Source organism: Pomacea canaliculata, linkage group LG9 (genome assembly GCF_003073045.1).
Source record: "Pomacea canaliculata isolate SZHN2017 linkage group LG9, ASM307304v1, whole genome shotgun sequence".
Classification (NCBI taxonomy): domain Eukaryota; kingdom Metazoa; phylum Mollusca; class Gastropoda; order Architaenioglossa; family Ampullariidae; genus Pomacea; species Pomacea canaliculata.
The window spans coordinates 24,309,094-24,329,179 of NC_037598.1; the positions used below are offsets into that span (position 1 = coordinate 24,309,094).

The window sequence follows — 20,086 nt, forward strand, 5'->3', positions numbered from 1 at the left end:
CCTCCAAAACTTTTCACTTGTTTGCATGTGTTTATATACTTTGATTTATTTGATTGCATGTGCAGTGACGTGATATGAACTAAAGGGCTAAAAGAAGGAAAGAACAAGTGAGTGAGGCAAAAATCTAGCTTTAAATGGTTTAAAATTATTAACTGTTACAAACTGACCAATGAATGTGTGCACAGAGCAGGGGAGACGATAGGAAAGAAAGGCGACAGACAACCACAAATTATGAGCATCTCCCTCGTAGACAAAGCCAGGAATGCATTTAATGGCTCTTCGTCCCACATTCACAAACACACCACATTCCAGTCATATGTATTTTTATTATTTCATTAGGGAAGAGAAGGTCGTCATGAGTATGTTGGATTTGCGGAGTTTTTCGAAAACGAGGAAACATTGTAACCTGTATGTGTATGTTTGCAGGACAGATGTTTCAAAGTTCGGCTAAGATTTTATTTCATTCTTTAGTCTGGTTATCAATTTGGATCATCTTAATCTTGACTTAAATCACTGTCGGCAGTTCTGCTTCGATCAGCATGTGACGTTTGCGGACGCGGAGAGTGACTGACGATCACCAGCTGTGACGTGCACCTCGACAGGGCGTGGAGGCGAAGGAGGAGGTCGTCGAGGCCGAAAATCTCCAGACACACGATGACCTTGCGCTCCAGCCCTCGCACGAAGTCCCGATCCGCCACCCACACCACGTCACTGACAGCGCTGGCCACGTCATCGATGTCATCTGCCATCATCACCCGTACTGGGACGTTCGCTGAACGCAGTCCCGTGACTATACCCGCGCTGTCGCTTGCCCCACCCCACCACAGCACCAAGACATCCTTCCACTGCAGTCTCGGTGGCTCAAGTGATGGACTTGCAGGAGGGGCAGTGAGAGTTGTTCCTGAAACATTTCGCGTAAACATCCACTTTAGATATTTGTTATTTACCTACTAGTCTAAAAATAAAACCATTCGAAAAAAAAATCATAAAACTATGCTTCTAGAAATGTTCGATGACTATTTTTACTTCGTTCCTGCCCTTTGAAATTTTTCTTTTATAGTACAAGATAACATGTGTGAATATGATATTTACGGAAAATATAGATATGGATGACAATAACTCAATGAACATGTGGGACTCTACTGACAAGAACAAGGCTAGATGAAAACTTCAATAGCCGACAACAGTGACTAAACTAAACCTACCTGTATCTATAAGTCTGTACAACAATTTTCCCAGCTGTTTGCCGCAGTCTTGGCAGTCATGGGTGATGCTTTTTGGATGATCTAGGCCGATCCACTCTATTTGTGGGCCATCTGTGTGGCTGGGTATACTCAGTGGACTGTAAGGTCGGACATCGCCACTCAGTCTGATTTCCGATGCTTGTGCGACCTCCCTTACCACCACGGGGGGAGAGCGGAGGGGCTTGGTTAAATGTTCCTGTTCCCATCCTCTGGGTGAGAGATTGTATCGACAACTTGCTGCCCAAAGATGGAGGTCAGGAACTTGTTTGAGAAGCTTCTCACAGAAGGTCTTGAAGGCCTGTGGCCTACTGAGTGTGTAACAGATTAACAGACAATCGTCACTTTTCTGTGTGTTTTATATATATATATGTGCATGCATGTATGGTGAGAGAGAGAGAACACAGACCTCAATTTTTTTGTTTTGTTACTAAATATCTGTAAATCTTTGATGGCTTCTAATCTTCTTTCCATATATAGATGTGCCCATCAAAAATACAACCCAAAATTTAACTATTGTTCCTATGCTATTTTAGAATCTATTTGTTAAGTGTATGTATTTTTTCCTGAAAGTGAATTGAGCCTATTTTAAACTGAAAAATGGGATATAAAATAAAAGCAATAAAATTCGAATCATCTTCATCAGTATGATCACATCATCATCATCCTGCACGCTTGTAACCAATACGTTGATTTTGTCTGAGCGCGTGTCAGGCTGAAATATTATTGTCACTAATGTGATTTGCATGGTGGGGCATATTTCAGTTCGTCTATCACCAGCTGTCCTAATTACCCGTAGTCGGGTCCCACTTCGTCGGCGACGACATGCAATTGTTTTCCCAATGCATCTTGCGACAAGTCGGTCACAGCTTTTTCCACATCCTTGTCATCGCCAAAGTTAAATCTTCGCAGATGAACTTTGCTGGGTGTCGCTGGACTTTCTGTCTGCAGGAGGAGATGATGCAGCATGCTGCACGACGCACGGCTTCTCTCCCAGGTACTCACGATGTAGACGGGGTGGTCGTCGCGCAGCCATTCTGTCGCCATCAGCTGAAGCATCACAGTCTTCCCCGTGCCTGGCGGTCCGTCCAGGAAGACTAGTGGGGTTTTTGTCTGTAGTAGTAGCATCTGTTCTGGGAACAAAGTTATTTCAGCAAAAAACATTCCAGTCGCAGACACAGCCTGTGACAAGGTCTTGACACTCAGTCGTGGGGCGATTACACAGGGCACTGTCACTGTTGTAGCTGGACCACAGAATCTGGAATATCATACAGATACCTCAACAAGACTTATGCTCGTATTTAACTGCTAATTTTTATCTCAATTAATCATGGCTGAGCTACTTTATGGCGGTTAGTAACTAAATTGTTCCCACCGACTTCCACCACGCATGCGCAGACCATTTTTTACATTTAAATGTACAATTAAAACACAGTATTGTTTGACTTGGGATTGCTTTTGATGTAGCTCATATAGCGTAGTGGATAAGGCAAACGGTTTTAAATGTAGATGTTGTAGGTGTTATTCTTGTGAATAATATTAAAGATTTATGTAGCACATGGGATTTATAGGCAGAATACGAAGGACGGGAGGAGAAACAACTACGCAGACAAGTAATAAAAGACACTTCGAGAAATAGGGGAATAAACAGTAAGGAATAAAGAGTTCCATAAATCTGCACACAAAGATGAGCAGGCAAACTAGTCAGCTGCCTATAATCACAACTATTGACAACTATTTGTAGGTGATGGTTGATTAGTTGGATCGTTTGTGGCCGAATGAACGAGCAGATAAAGTGCTGGCTGGCAAACTGCGATGGGCTGTTTTCTGACTTGTATTTGTCAGATTTATCATAAATAATATGTCTTCATTTCTCCTTTTCTAGTCCTGAATTTCCCTGGCAGCTGGCAATAAAGTTCTTGAAAGACGCATATTCTGTGTATTTCACGGCCAGTGCTTTCCTCCTCACCTTGCCACCAGTCTCTTGTACTGGTCAGGGGTCATCTGAGGATTGGGTTCAGACACCTCCACCCGTCGCTTCCACCATTCACCTAATTCCCTCAGGACATTGTCATCGACATTCCAGGGTGCCTTGGGGTCAGACAGCTGGTCACAGCATAGACAAAGGCTAGCGATGTTTGCAGGATCGGCTGTTCCCAGGCAACAACACAAGTCCTGTAATTCACACCCACACACGGGTATTCATAAATTGAGTATTGCAAAAAAAAAAGCAAACATATGGTTATCTGAGTGAACTTCTGAAATAGTATATACACTGATGATTGGTTGATAGTGTCTACGCCTCATTCTCTCTTTAAACCGCATAAATAATTTCTTTGTAGTTCAAGTGACTGGTTCTTGGACCACACAATTTGACCAACCTAGGACAGGTTAGCCGTAGTGCAAGTGCAAAGGACAAAGTTCGGTCTCACAACAGCGCTTGAACTTGCTCCCTCACGTGACCCGAGTCAGCCGCCCTGCAGAAATCCGTTTGAACCTCAATGGTCCAGGGTTATAGTAGCTTAGTATGGACAGGGGAGTTTGTGCATACGAACCTGAACGACAGCCTTATAATACAAACTGATTCATCTCTTTTTTTGTGGCAGTTTTTTTTTAAGGCCCACCACAAAACTACAATTTTGGGCTGGATTTACAGTGGATATATCCCGGTTGTCAACCATATCTATAGCATGTTTCGATTACCTTTAAAGGGTGATTTTGTTAGTGCCTAGAACATCACGCTTTACCACCATTACTGTAGACCGATATACCAGTTCCCTTAATTATGTGTCTTTTATTCTATCATCATTTGGTCACTTGCACGCAAATATAAATATGAAATTCTCGAGTGAGATGTTTGTTCATCGTAAATATAAACACGTAAAACAAAAGTTTATCCATGCTGCGCGTGTGCAGTCTCTGCATCCTTACCCGTGACAGCTTGGGGTCGCCGTCGATGGCCTGTTGCACCTGAGGAGCTGTGAGGTTCGGGAGAGCCATCGTCTTACACACGCGCAGACCGGGGGCCACATCGTGCACGAGGTGAGACAACATGACTTCCGCCTTGTCCAGCTGAGACACAGCTTGTCCAAGTTTTGCTCTTATACTTTTATCTATATCTTGCTGTGACATATTCAGAGCTAGTACATTGTCTCCCACAGATTTCACTTCGCAGATAACGAGGCCGTAGTGTCGGTGAATGAGTAAAACATCAAAGTCGCCATCTTTCCAACTTTCTGGGTGGTGAGGAGGCAGGTTCTTAGCTGAGGGCAACTGTGCTGCTGCAGCAGCGTAGCAAGGTTCACCCAGGTACTGTCCGAACTTTAACTGACTCAGGGCAACAAACACCCCCTTTTTTTCTGTTAGTTTTTGTAAACAAAGGATCACTCTCTGCATAGCAGCATCATCTCTGATGTCGCTGTCTTGCACTGGTGTAGGTTGTGGTGACGTAGTTAAAGTAGAAGGACTCAAGGCAGGACAGATGGACGGCCCAGCCTTTCCTGGAGCTTCTCTAATAACTAGAGCTTCATTAACCGGCGATGAATACTTGGTCATGGGCACGCGGTTCACGAAGACAGGAGGAACAAAGTAAGCTTTACTTTCCAGATCAGGAAACGCGTTTTCAACCCAGTTTGTCCAAAATTGCTCACTTCCCTGTAGTGATAAAGAAGTAGATAAAAATATCTGTCAATGTTTTGCTAAATGTGTAAGTATTTCTACTTGCATTGATACAAACATAGCGATGACTGAATATATATTCGTCGATAAAATAATTTAGTGTTAAATCCTCATACCTACGGGAACCGTCAACATACAGTTTTTCTCCGAAACCGGGTCTAATACTAATTTTTTCTCCAAAAAGGAGTATTAGGGGTTATTTTTCAGGCGATGTCTAGTTTTTAAATATATAAATCTACATTTATTCTAATACAGTAGTAATATAGTCATCTTGTGGAAAATCGTCATAACTCTTCAAACCCTAAATTTGCACAGTCTCTTAATGTCTTGCACAATCACAGTCTCTTAATATCTTGCACAGTCACCCCTAGTTAAAGTCAAGATTCTGTAGTCACGATGATGACTGTCATCAGCGTCTCACCTGCTGTGAAGAAGACGACGGCTGACCACTACTGTCTGGCGACTGACCACTGGTCCCTGCTGTCTGAAGATCATCGGACATGGCTATGAACTGATAATGGACGAGGTTCTACAAACTGAGGAGCTACGACCTCTTTGACATTTGTGTCCTGGTGGATGTCCGTACACTTGGTGCTTTCATCTACCACTGTTCTTATTTTGTTTGTAGCTTTGCTTCCATCACACAACACTAACCTTTGTAGAGCGTGAAACCATGTGAGCCTAAACCGTATGTCTTCCTCAGGTAGGGACTTTAGTGTCTCAGCAAGTTAAATGAGTCTTCAAAATGGTGTCTGTGACAAGTCAACTCATGTTCAGCCTGTTGTTAAGGTTATTGGACGACATTCTATACAATCGGACTTTCCCGCAATTGCTCACTTGCGTGATATTGCAAGGCCAACGGACGCACTGACAACATCAATATTACATTAAACCTCTTGGTAATAATAAAGCAAATTTCGTTCCTTGTTTTAGTTCGTATTAAAATTGATAAATATTTTTCTGCGCTATTACTTTCTCGATTTTTAAACTTTTCCTATCATGCATAGATGTAAATCAAGTGCTTTGTTTTGGAATTGTGGATAATATTTTAACTTTGAGAACATTCACATTACAGGTGGTATATTTGGTCGTACGCGTGTGTGTGTGAAAGATAAAATGAAAGGATGGGAAAATAATTATAAATTTGAGATGTTTCTTGGGCAGGTCTTCGGCTCATTTCAAGGGTGGATAATAAATTATACATTACATGTTACATATATGTATTAAATATTAAAGACAGGCACTTTGCATGCTGAATTGAATTAGTCATCATCTAATTTATTTAAATTTCAAACTTCGAGGCCTCATAGCTGTAATTTGCTATATTGACAAATGTAGCCTCACAGCCATTATATAACTAAAAACAACAAAGACAATATTAGACTTTTTTAAAAAGAAATCTTCATCTTTCTCAAGACTTTTCATTAACTTTAGACAGAAGAATATAAAATACACTTTCAATTCTGTAACACCAAAAGGGACATGAACTGGGAATGTGTAGGCCTCCGCACGCCTGTGGATGGGAAATAAATTTAAACTCTAGCATCACTGCAGGAATTTTTCAAGGGAAGCAATTTTAACATTAGCAATCTAAATGTTCTTCGATGGTTTTTTCCCCTGATTATACATTATTTGTTGCCTTCTTTTTCTTTATACACATGGTTATATAATCAAAATTTTGACTAACCCTGTATTTCGCTGTCAGCAATTACTGGTTCTCCTGGCAATCCTTCTTTTCGAGGGAAAACTGCATTTATTTCAAACTTTAAGACATAAACCTAAACTGGTATATAAATTTTATTAAAATTTAAATTAAAGATCGATGGAATTAATTGGTGAGTATAGATTTCCTTTCTTTGCAAAACTTTTTCATAAAAAAACAATTATCATTGGTGATTGATGTGATGCTGATTTGGTCGTTATCTCCCATTTTAGCCTTATTCCGATTGTTGCTGTCTGAACTATGTAAATATCTGGTGCGTGTCGTTGTTATGACAACCTCAATAAATGTGTCTGTTGTTCGTGGGGCTTTCTTCTGCTCGTTAAAAAGAAGTGCACTTTCGCTTGCCAGTGCTATGTGAACCGACGGAACCTGCAGTCGAACGATTGGCACGCAGATTCGTGTGGATGAACAGCTTCTAAGCAGGTATACGTGTCGATCCCTGCCTCGTTGCGAATTCCACCAGGACACATATACTTATAGCCCACATCTCACAAGAAAGCTGCATGGAAAGCACGTTCAGGTCACGCAAGTGCTCTATTAGGAAACCTGTACCCGTTGTTCCATTAATGTTAACTACCAAGTAAGCGGGTGTGGTTGTATCACCTGTCCTGTATACCCACGGTGAAATATCCAAAATGCACATGTATATGTATTGGATCTGCCAAGTCGCGATGACTTATAGACGTTTCGACATTATTCTTTTTTTCAGTTGATGCCGAACGTTCATCAAACAAGTTATATGTTTATTCTCTTTGAATTTTGCATTTAGAGAGATATATATGGAGCTTGCAATGTCTGGGCATACGTATATATATAACGTACGTGTTACACAAACGATCGAATTAATGCATGGTTGATACTTTTTATTAATCATTGCTTTGTCCTGAGTTTTCTCTGTGTGGAGACTTGGACTCGGTTTGACAGACGTGAGGAAAACTAAATGTCAATGTGAATTTCTCAGGTGGTTCTACAAGCCGAGGCAACGTTCACGTTTAGACGAGTACTGTTCTGGGAGGAGATGGAGGTGACGCCACCCCGCCCACGCTCTATATATATAGCGAGCCAAATATACTCTAACGGAAAGGGGTTGGGGAGAGACAGCGTGTGCACTCTAATAAAGTGATTTCACATGTAACTTAAATGTTGTTTAATTGCTCCATTCCATTTTTTTTTTCAAACCTAACGCCAACACTGCCAGCCTGTGACGTCACTGATCGTTGAAACGACCTTGACCCGGGAAAAGCAGGTGACCCCTGAGAGAGGGAGAGGTTTACTTCGCACACGCGCTACCTTCTCAGCCGACTAGAAGCTTCACGGCGTTGCAGGAAAGTGCAGTGAACATGAGTGGAAGGAAAATTTTCGTTGCTATTGATGGCAGCAAACCATCCGATCTCGCCTTCAACTGTAAGTAATGGAGTTTGAAGTCGTGTACCTAACGGTTTTGTAACGGTCTCAAGTCGAAACATTTGCACAATTTTTTGGTTGAACCCCACACACACCTTTACTAATGTCTAACGGCAAAACATCCGCATTCCGTGGCCGCTAAAGGAAGATTTAAAAAACAAATTGTGCTAAAGCATGCTATTTTTTCTGCCATGTAATGAAAAGTGTCGGAAGAAATAATCGAAGTTTCGGAATCTTCATAAAATAATCCCAGCGTGTGCCGATGTCAGCTGAAACCAAAGATCGAGTTTCAAGGCTTTGCTCCACTGACTCTGTTGCACCTGTTGACCAGGGAATACGATCTGCAAACAGATACTTGTACAGTTGTACTTTTACTCTGACCTGCCTTCTTGACTCTAAAGGTCACATAGTTTCTGATGAGGTCGGTCAGCTGTAGGACTGATCGAGCTCTCATCGTTTCATTCAGACCAAATTTCGGTACTAAATTAACCGTTAGGAAAGTCGGTGTCAGTGATGACCTACTTTATATCGGATTGCATGAAAATTTCTTTTAATGCTACAAGTCCCAGCTTAGTAAATTTATTTCCCCACCCCTGCCTCCAGAAAAATCGTATTCACGCTTTTCCAGGAAGTGGTGAGCTTAACTTTATTATGTCTGTCAGTATAAAAAGGACAGAAATATTGGACAGAAAGCAAAAGTAAAATTGTAAGGCTTTACTCTCTCAAAATGAATATAGTTATTAAGGTTTTAGTGCAACGAATATTATATTAAAGAGGATCAACTTTGAGTCCCATTTTACCTAAGACTAAAGGCGATAGGAACAGTAGGCATGAAATGGAGATCTCAGTGCTGGACAATGCCAAAATGTCATGGCTTTTTTTTTTCCTGCTGAAGGACAGACCTTGAAATTTCCAACTAAAATGATCAGTCAGCATGTCTTCATTCTCCAATGAAGACTTGATATCGCTGTCATGGATGCTGTAATTTCCTAACTGCATGTTTGTAATAAACTGTAAAACCTGCAAATTTTTAATCGTACCTCAACGATACAACTTTATTGATCCCCAGAGGCAATTCAAGCAGCTAGCAACTTGATTATCTTTTTTAAAAAAACGGATTTCAGTTTCAAATAAATTGACATAACCTTGATTAGCATGGTTGCCAGGAAGTGCAGTATATAATGGTCTGCCATCTAACACATTTTCGTATCCAGGGATGTGCATATTATTCTCAACTGTTCTTATTTAGAGTAAGAAGCAGAGATTATGGAACTAGGAATGCAAGAATGATTCAACATATTTTGATCCTGTTTGTAGATGACCTAGTGCAACATTGACTATTGCTGTCATATCAATCATTGTACTTAATTTTTGTACTGTTTTGTTTCTTCATCTTATTGTTTTATAGCAGCTGTTTATCAAAACTGTACACAAGTTTTATAATTTTTATTTTTAAAAAGTGTGTGCATTCTTAGCCTGTGCGCAGTTATAATATTGTATCAATACATAAAAACTGAACCCGTAGTGCCTCATTAACAGGTATCTATTTATGAACTCAATATAAAGGGGAGCTTATAATCTTCGAGAGAATGCATGCACACATATATAAAAGAAATAAATACAATAAATAAAATATTTTGAGGAGCCAGACTTTATCAAAGCCCTATACTTGTCCTGTTCTACTTCATATATCAGGTTCCTGGATAGCAAAGACTTCTTTTTCTTTTTTAAGCTTAACTCAATATTTTAGTTTGTATTATTTCTATTGATGCTGTCATTTTTATATATTTAAGACATTTCTGGAGAGTACTGATAAAGTAGTGGATCACTCCCTTTGGATACAGCTTCCAAACATGTAAAATACATTTAGTCCATACTTCTATAGTTTTAGGTACACAAATTCTATAAGAGCTATATATACATTATAAAAATTAAGAACCACTAAGTCGATCAAAGATCTAAACATAGGTGTATAGTTAAATTTTTAGCAGAAATAAAATTATTTAATTTTTTTTAAAAGATGGACTTGTTCAGCAAGGACAGAGAAAAAGTGTTTTAACAATGAAAGCTTTGAAAATGTAAAATTTGAAAAGAAATGGTGACGGTATCATTTCAGTGTCATGAGATAATTTATATCTTCTTGCTACGCTTGTCAGGCACGTGGTCTGTGTCCTTGTCTCTTGAGCCAATGACACTTTTTATCTTAACCTTCCCTCAGGTAGGAGGATTGTATATTTCCTTTTACTTGTCAAATCAAGAGCTACCGGTACAGGAGAAGAGTGACACAGAGACTAGCATTATTATATCACACTCAGTCTGCGTAGCAAAGTCATCTAGTATTTCATGTTTGATCGTTGGCAACAACACTAGAAGATGCTTCAGAAGAAAAATATGTTTTTTTGCTAGTGAATGTATAAATCCAATACTGACAGTGAGACTTACAATATGCCAAAAGCCTTTCAGTTTTAACATCATACCACATTATTTTTTGACTATTGTGGGTATGTGTGCATTTAGGATTTCAACACGAATATTTATTAGACTCCCACCTTTATTAAAACTAACTTACATTTAAGGAAATTCCCTCTGTTATATTTAAATAAACACTGTGAGTAAAATTAAACTGTTTATCAAAGGCTTGCATGATGTCTCCCTCCTTTCTTTTATTTTGTGTTTTTATTCATGATAATGAATGTGTGAAAGCGTAAATAGGCTAGACTGCTACTTCCAAACATTGAAGTTAATAATGTGCTAGACTGTTCCCTGGTAAAACATGGGGATATATCAATATAATACTATTACTAAGAAAAATGTATTCTAAAATGCAGACAACATCATTTTGGGTATCCCCTGATACATAGCCTGGTAGCACTAACTGTGCTATTTTATTGATTGTCCTCAAGCTGAACTTTGTCATCATCCTTGATTTATTCATCTAGCTTGTTTGGGGTTCACAGCAAAGTTCCTGCGTCTGCAAAAAAAATAGTTATATTATTTTTTAACATTTCTAGGCTATGCGTTACATAAAAATGGAATTAAAAAAACAAATTGACTCAGGGTATAATTTCATAATAATCTTATGATATTAGTATATCTAAAAGTAATAGTAAAATCTGAGCATAACTTACTAAATAAATTTCAAAATGCAAATTTGCTTCCTTGTAAACTGATGGGAGCATGCCATCTTTCAAGAGTTAGAGTAGTATACCTTATAGACAAGGTTACCAAGAACAAATACTGTGCAAGATCACATGTTGAGGCAGTAATGCTTCTGACAACAGTTAATTGTTAAAGGTTTGCAGACTGTTGCCATTTATTTTTTGTTAGTTTCTAGTAAGTTCATTATTCTCTAGCTTGGTTAAAATGGGTTTTTAATTCATACTTTTTATACTATCATCCAGACCTCAGTGTGTCTGTCATATTTAAATAACATAAAAATAAGGATACCCTACAGTTACTGTAAAAGTGGATATAATATCTTCAAAATGTCACAGTAAGTATTTGGAGAGGACAGCACGTTGATCTATACACCTGATGGCTTTTCCACTGTTATCTTGTCTTATAGTCTGAAATGTTAAGGGGCAAAACCCTAGCAAACATTGCTGGAGGAAGGCCTCATAAATGCAAATGAATGCAGCCAGACAGAAGAAGTGTAATAGCTTTCAGCTGCCTTTCATGGGCATGCATCTTTTATAGCAAAGAATCGAATAACAATGTGAAATGGGCTTTGAATCCCACCAGTCTAGGGGTCAGGGTTCCCGAAATGTATTACCTTCGGTCTGACACAGTCAGAGGAATAATTAAGCAGCATAAGGCAGAGGGATCTTTATATATGGATTTAGTATGCACATATTCAGACACAGAAGTGTTTTGTGGAAAGACAGTAAACTAGGGCAGATCTTGTGAGAGATTGCTGGTGTTCTGGAGAGAGGACTCCTTTCTGTAAACAGCCAGTGCAGCTGTAGAACTGTGTTAGCATAGGACAGATGTAAAACTGTGTTAGCATAGGACAGCTGTAAAACTGTGTTAGACACAGGACAGCAGTAAAACTGTATTAGACATAGTCATATTTGGTGGCAGTGGAGGGAGTACATGAGAAAGAGAATGTATAATCAAACATAAAGAAGACAGATAACACTAACATAAAAGTAATTTTTTTTTTGTTAACTGTTTAGAGTTATGGTCAGGTAAACACACTTCAGCATTTTTGGATAATTTTGGTGACATTATTTTGGTTACATCTTTTCTCTTTTTTAAAAAAAAAAATAGAGTTAAGGTCTTTCTTTCCCTCTCCCCCTCACCTGAAACAAATTTATATTCCTGCTTGAAGTGATCTGCCCAGGGACTGGTTGGGAGACAGTGGCTTAGAGGTCAGCAGAGAAGGTCACAGTGTCCGCTGTCACCTTGTTCACCTTGCTTAGAGATGGGTGCAGTTGTAAAAAGAAAGTGCTTCTTTTTCCTTCTTCAAGTGCTCCCACTAAATTATTCTTGTCACAGGAATCTCATCTTGCCATGTTCCTCCATGACAGACATGACACATCTCAGCTGTATGTCTTCTTCTCAACTCTCCCCTACTGACCCAACCCCATCCCCTCTATCTGTTCGCTCTTTTAGAAAAAGAAGAAATGTACCAAAAAAAAAATACCCACTGCTGATTTGTAAGATAGTAGTGGCCACATGTTCATTGGTCATATCAGGAATTTTTTAATCTAACAGTATCATTTTCCTTGCCCACAAAAAGAAGAGTAGTGTCCACCAAATATTGGAATAGTTCAACCATATAATATTTCTATTTGGAGGAGGAAAAAGACAATGATAAATCTTTGTACTCCAGTCAGTATTTCAACACTTTACAAATACAGATGGTTCTACATTGTTCAAAATTAGTCATTTTCAATTCAGAAAGTGCCATGCAGTCCACTTGCTAGTGCGACAAAACCTTTTTAAATTTATCAAGAACATTTTAGTTGTGTGAATGCTTCATTTAAATTACAAATAATAAACTAAAACGACCAAATAGAAATGATAAAATTGGAAGAAACAAGTAGTTTTGTGGAAGTGAAAAGATAGTCATAAGACTAGAATAAATGTAGGTTTTATATTGATATTCCAAATAACAAGACATTGTAAACAACATTTCCTTCTGAACTGATAAGACAGCATAGTGTATTGTGTTTGGCACAATTTCCTATTAAATTAGACATAATATCAGACCATATAATATTATTCTTACAACTATCATTGGACAACAAGGAGGCAAAATTGTAGGACCACTGTACCAACTGTTTACTGGGTCAAGATCTTTGACAGATGGCACAAACACTATGGTGTCGAAATATAACTGCTCATTGTTTGTTTGGTGATGCAATCCAAAACATCCTTGAACTATGTGATGTTTAACAACTAACTAGAAGTAGCAGGAAAATCCCTGGTCACAATAACAGAATAGCTCTCAAAACTTGATTTTCAAGACAGAAGTAGCTGAGGTTGAAGTTCACGTACAGAAACAACTTTTGATACATGTGTTGCTCCAATCTCACTCCAGCCAAGCCTAGTCTTGTCTCTCAAAGTCTCGGGCAGAATATAAATAGCTTGAAGGGCAGTTTGGGTCATATATTTGGCTTGGCTGGGTCGTCGCTACAGGTTTATTATTCATTGGTGACATTTAGATTCTGTGGATCAGGTCTCAAAAATTACTGAATGTATGGGGAATATTTGTGTGTGCAAAAGTCTTAATATTAGTTCACTCTTCTGTCCACTCTTCCGTCATGCCACTCAGTCGACAAAAATCTGCATCTTTTTATTAACTAGATTCCCCATTCACCCCTCCTCTCAAAAGTTATTGCTTAATAGATCTGATTAAAAAGTTCACCCAAAAAAGAAATGTGGTTACGGACTCTTGCTTATGCTGTGAAATATGAAAAAATAGCTGATTCTTTGAGCATTCTTTACTTTTTGCACACAACAGCTTATTTCTTCTTCTTTTCCTTGTATGCTGATGAGTGATAAGTCTTAATATTAATCTATGGTAAAATTGATAGCTGAGTTGACAAATAGGGACAATATTTAGGCCATTTTGGTAGTTATTCTGTTGAAAATGCTGATATTTCCAACACCAGTGGCAGTGGAATGATATTAAGTTTTCTACTATGGTTAAAATTATCACTCAAAGACTCAGAATGTATTTCTGCCAATATGAGAATGATTGTGCATGATGCTGAAAGTGGATCTTACTAGTACTGGTACTATCTGTTGTGCAGTTAATAAAAATACAGATATAATTGTTTTTGTTTCTTGTTTCACAAACCTTATTCCCTGGTTTCAGGGTGTCTGGACAACATACACAGAGAAGGAGACCTAATCTATCTTGTGCATTCAGCAGAATACAAAGTGGACATAGGACTTTGTAAGGACAGTCTCTCTATATATCTCAGTGTGTTTGTGAACTGACCTAGAATTTTTCTTTTTTTTTAGATATGCCTCTTGCATAATAACTTATTGAATGACAGAAGAGCATATTAGAAAGAAAAAGAGAGTGAAAAGGTGTATGTGTAAATGTGCATGTGCAGACATTTAGGAGTACACAAGTTGAAATGTACAAATGTTTTTCCCTTGCTTACCATCTCTTTCCATTTTATCTTCTTTACTTTTTATGTTGTCCTTTTTTCACTATATTAAATTCTTACTCATATTTCTGACATTACTTCTTTTAATAGATTTTACATCTGCTGTGGTTATTTTTGTAATACTGGTTCTGTTTTACTTAACTGGTACTTTTTATGCTTTCCAGCTGCATTTGCAGGAAACTATGAGAATGTCACCAAGGAGTTCAAAGAAGAGGACGAACGTATCAACACACTTATTGGCAACTACATTGAAGCATGTAGAAAGAGACAAGTAGGCATTTATTAAAACTTTCCATAAGACTATGCAAGGAGGCTGTAGGTTATATGAGAATTTGTAGTGAATGTCCTGCTGTTCAGGTGTGAATGTTCTATTGTTGCGGCCCAACTTGACTCGCTGGTCCACAAGTTCAGTTAGCATCAGAGGTTAAAGCTGCATAAAAAGGTCGCATTAAATGTTAGGCTAGGGCAGGTGTGGATGCACGTTGCTGGTAATGTGTGGCACTATTCAGTTCCCAGTTAATATTTTGATGATTTCTATGCTTTTTTTAACATCTACTTGCAATACTTTACTGCAGAACATTTATTTGCCTGAAAAACACTTTCATTAAAGGTTTTTCAGTAACTGAAACTAAAATTAAGAAAATTTGTTTTCTGTGCTGCATGGTTTCTTAAACAGAGGGTGAAAACTGAGGGCCCGTGGCACACTAAAATGGGAAAGCCATATTTGACAGCATTTCTAAAACACCCTTTCATGACGCCATGTTTATCAATATCTGATAATGCAATGTTGCTATTTTGTATAAAAGAATGTTGAAAATACAGCAGAAGGGATTATGGAGCAAATTGAGCCACTAACAGCCAGTGTGTTTGCTTTAGAAATTCATGAGCAATGTGATGAAGAGGAAAAGACAGTTGAAGGAGTGTATGGGTGTATGGTGTATTTACTTGTTTTCACTTTTGCAAATAACGCACTTGTTGGGACTACTGCATGGAGCATCAATGGCTATTGTAAAACAAATATAAGAAGATACGAAGTTTCTGGATTTACATTGGCTGTGGAAAATGAGAAGCTAAACGCCTGCCCTTGCAATAAACTTGTGGCACTTTAGCAGACATTTTTCCTGGGTCTTCTGTTTTGCAAATACTTATGGATTTTTTTATTAATGAGCAAATGGGCATGCAAATGGGTGCTTGTGCACATAAATGCATGCACAATAATAATAAAATTAGTTTTTATAGTGTCTTTACTCGCTATTGAGGTGGGCTCAAAGCGCTTTACAAAAACAACACTTGAGGATGATGATGGTGGGAATAATAATAATAATTATTGCTAGGGGCTCAGGGTCATCATTTCTGGAGCCAGTTAAGTATGGGTGATCATGAAGTAGTGGAAAAAATCCACATACCGTTTATCAGGTTTCATGCACAGATCTGATAGCAGCAGGGGAGTATAAGGGGCGTAATAAGGCACAAGGCCCTTATATGAGAACATTGGAAGATTGCATGGTCCATAGATCATAAACAAGTTATGCATAACATTTTGTTGACTGTATAGCATTTGGGAGTCATGTCATAGTGTTATACTTTTTTAAATCGTATAATCATGAAATTTGAGTCCCTACAATTTCATTTTGCAGGTACAGGCCGTGGCAAAAAAGTTAACAGGAATGAAGCCAGGGGAGGCAATCATCTCTGCTGCGGTTGAAGAAGGTGCCAATATGATTATCATGGGTTCCAGAGGTCTAGGAAAGCTGCGGCGAACACTCATGGGTTCAGTAAGCGAGTTTGTGGTTACCCATGCTCCTCCAAGGTGTGCAGTTACCATCCTGAGAGACTCTTAACTTAATGCATTTCTGAAGTGCTTATGATATGTTGTCAGACAACAAATCATAAAGATCAAAATAGACCATTGTATATTTTAATGCAAGAATAGGTAAAGAATCGCAGAAAAATTTCTTGGAGGCTAGATGCACTTTGAATTGTGGTTTATTTGAATGGAAAAATTGATGATCGTTTCTTCACATGGCAATACAAGTAATGCAGAATAAACACAGAATTTGGTAAATTGTGTGCCAGTCACACATTGGCTGTGGAAAATGTAGTTTTAGCTTTTTTCTTTTTTGAATGTACATATGTAACCACTTATACTTTCTTGATTAAGATTTTTAAAAAGTAGTGACTAGTCATTTGGTTTGTCACATAGTTTATTTTTGTTCCCCCCACTCCCCTGTTATTGTGGTCCGGTGGCGCTACAGTCAGTTCCTGTAGTAACCAATACAGTGACAGCTCACTGTCCTGGGTTCAGATCTTGTTTTAGGCATCTCATTCTTTTTCTTTGTGATACCTGTTTGCTGCTTTGCAGGGATGTAACCTTAGTTTCTGGTTCGGCATAAAACACCTCCCCTCCCCACCTCCATTTTCCTCTTCCTCCATCCATCTGTAAGGGGTAGGTAAGATGCATCAGTTTTGGCTGTATTATAATTAGTATTTTATTTTGTGGGATTACAGATCTGCATTATGCTACAGTTTTGGTAGCACGAATTTCCAAATCAAGTTTTTTATACTGCTAAATTTACTAAATAGAAAAGAAACCTTACATAGGTATCAGTTCACCAGTTAAAGAAGTCTGTATTGTGTTATATTACTTGGAAATCAGTAATCTTTGAACAATCTGCACCTTTTGCTCTTTTTCCAAAATGTTAATAATAACAATCAATATATAAAACATCAGATACTGTTTTTATAGTGTTATCTTAATGTTGATTATTATCTTATCTAAAATCTGTTATACTGTGTATGTTGACTATGCATAATGTGATAAAAATGAGCTGAGCGTGATCATCTTTTCAACGCTATGTTGCCAGATTTTTGCATTTTATATTGGGTATTTGCTGTGCATATGATGGTATATATGCTAGAGTGTGCACAAAGGTGCACACACACATTTGTATACCATTTCAAATCATTGGCCTGTTGTCATATATTGATAGCAAACTACCTGATTAATGTTGCGAGAGTACTTTTTTGCTTTGTTTTGTTTTGCTGTTGGTTTGTTTGTTTTTTTGACGTAAAAAAAGCTATTTGATTATGCACATTTATTTATTTTTTTGCCAATGTTCTTCTTCTCCTGATCTTTTAACTGGTGTTGGGGGACTAAAGTTGTAAGGTAGACATGAGGGGAACATGGCTTACATTCGAAAATAGTAAAATTGTCACCACTCTTTGTTCCTGACCTGTGGGCCACCTGACAGGACTCCACACTGACTAGCACACTAACTTAACTGAGTATTGCCTGTTTTCATTAGTATTTCCTTGACAAGAAGGCATCCATTTCATGCAGATGTTCTCATTAGGATGTAGAAAGAGTAAAAATGCATTGATCAAACAAGTATTCAATGGCACCACATTTATTGTTTTTCAGCATAAGTCCATATGATACTTTTAGATTCCAATGTAGTTTGCATTATCATGGTTTCTTGTATACTATACTTCCATGCACATTTTAAGCATTTGTCTTTTTTCTTAGGACAGAACTGGGAGATAGCATAAGCTGCAGTTTAAAAACTTTCAGATGATAATTTTAAGAATTTCCTTATGCTGTTTATGTCAAAATAAGACCATGTCTGTGAACACAGATTGTACCATAGTGGGCTTCTGATATAGCAAGAGAGGAAGGCTATGTGTATGCGTACCATATGCTGCAGCCATTATCAGCTAATTTGTTCACATTTGCTCTATTACTTTAGCATGTCATGGTTATAAATAGAGGATGTTGGGATATGGTGAAAAAGATATACTCCCCAGACTCATTTTTACATAAACTCCACTAAATATAGTAAAGTATGCAATAATTTTGTTTAAGTTTTTTGAATATATTTGTAAGTCAAGATAACTGAAAACATTCCAAGTCTGATTAGATAATAGTCCCAACTGGTTATCTTGTCGCCCACTAATCTCAACAGCCCCTACCGTTGTCCTTTGTGCCAGAACAGAATTCCCATAAAAACCCTTAGTTATGAATTGTATGCCCTCTTTATACTTTTTTATACAAAGTTACACCCCATTGTTGTGGATCATGTATCATATGCACTCTTTATTCTCTTTATGCCCTCCTTTACCCTGGCCTCACATAGAATAGACCATAGAATATTTGTGTTGAACAGATAGCAATGAGATAGGACTGTGTAGTGAAAGAAGTGATCATGTGTGCATTTGTTTGACAGGCGGAGTTGTGTCGCTATGTGCACAGTCAGTTGGGGTAGTTACCAAATTTAACTTTCTTTGACAATCTTTTATTCATAAGTCTCAGAGGAATTAAGGTAGTAATGATAATTATTTAGAAGAGCATTTACTTATAAAAACTACCACTATATGTTTCCAATCTAGTTGCTTTTTTCTTTATATAGTTGCTGGCTTAGAGTAAAATCCTGATTCTCCTCCCCTCCCACAGCCAGGATATTTTTCAGGGTGTTAGTGAAAATGTTTTTCTCTGCCAGTGAGGACTCTTGAGCTTTTCCTCTTTTTTTTTTTTTTTTTTATTACTTTCATAATGGAGTAATGCAAATGGTTTAGCAGTGGGTTTCCCCCCTCAAAGTTTTGTGCACTATAATTCGCTTTTATTTTGCAGCACTCTTCCATAAATCTGCATTTCTTTCTGTATCAGTACATATCCTGCTTAAAAGAAATTATTATTTTCACTTGAATCTAAGTTTTCAAAAAATAATCATCTCAGATCGGTTTTTTTTTTTGGTATTGTATTTTTTCCTGCTACAGACTTATACATGTTTACTGCCAAGTCTGTCAGCTGTCTAAGTCATTATCTTATCATTGATCAGAAGTACTTGTATTGTTGTAAGCTTCTCCTATTTTAATTTTTGTATGTTTTTTCCTACTTTTTTAATAGTATTTCTAATTTTATATTACGCTTATTCAAGTATAAACGCAAAGCATGGAAACTTTTTTTTAAGGATGATTTTGGTGACGGTAGTCAGCACTTCAACAACACCGATAGCAAAATAGGGAGGGCTACCTCCCTTGCATAGCATCTTTATGCACCTTTCTTTTTGACCTTTTGTTGTATATATCCAGAATATTTTGCTTAATTAATAAGATTTATAACATTGTTCAACACCATTTTTGTGACCGAAATGAATGGAAATAAATAATGCATTAAGATACACTCTTTCGATATTCTTGTCAAAAAATACTTTGTTCAAAATGTTCTCTATCATTCTTTTCATGTTAAAAGTGTATATGGGTGCTTGTGTGTAGATGATGAATTTAGAGTGAGAAAGATCAAGCACCTCATATATATATATACACACACACTGTTGTCTCAAGTACTGCAAGGTAATGCCAGAACGAGTACATTTACTCGTCTTATGGGAACAAGACCAGTCACCCTTCCAGAACGG

The 20,086-nt window shown here is 37.8% G+C and overlaps 2 protein-coding genes across 3 annotated transcripts; one reads left to right on the forward strand and one right to left on the reverse strand.

Moving 5' to 3' along the window:
- Positions 1-306: 306 nt before the first annotated feature.
- LOC112571998 lies at positions 307-5,740 on the reverse strand. 2 transcript variants are annotated; one of them, XM_025251469.1, is made up of 6 exons: positions 5,341-5,740; positions 4,173-4,895; positions 3,211-3,416; positions 2,035-2,499; positions 1,206-1,552; positions 307-901 (listed from the first exon to the last, which is right to left on the reverse strand). In XM_025251469.1, exons 1-6 carry the CDS (start codon positions 5,419-5,421, stop codon positions 495-497), a joined length of 2,229 nt encoding a protein of 742 aa, XP_025107254.1. In that variant the 5' UTR covers positions 5,422-5,740; the 3' UTR covers positions 307-494. The 2 variants fall into 2 exon arrangements, with proteins under 2 accessions (XP_025107254.1, XP_025107255.1); XM_025251470.1 differs by having other exon boundaries at positions 5,574-5,737.
- Positions 5,741-7,881: 2,141 nt separating this feature from the next.
- On the forward strand, positions 7,882-19,851 carry LOC112572003 (putative universal stress protein SH1215). The gene is made up of 4 exons (XM_025251477.1): positions 7,882-8,046; positions 14,372-14,452; positions 14,837-14,943; positions 16,310-19,851. The coding sequence occupies exons 1-4, from the start codon at positions 7,983-7,985 to the stop codon at positions 16,511-16,513; spliced, it is 456 nt and encodes a 151-aa protein (XP_025107262.1). The 5' UTR covers positions 7,882-7,982; the 3' UTR covers positions 16,514-19,851.
- Positions 19,852-20,086: the final 235 nt, after the last annotated feature.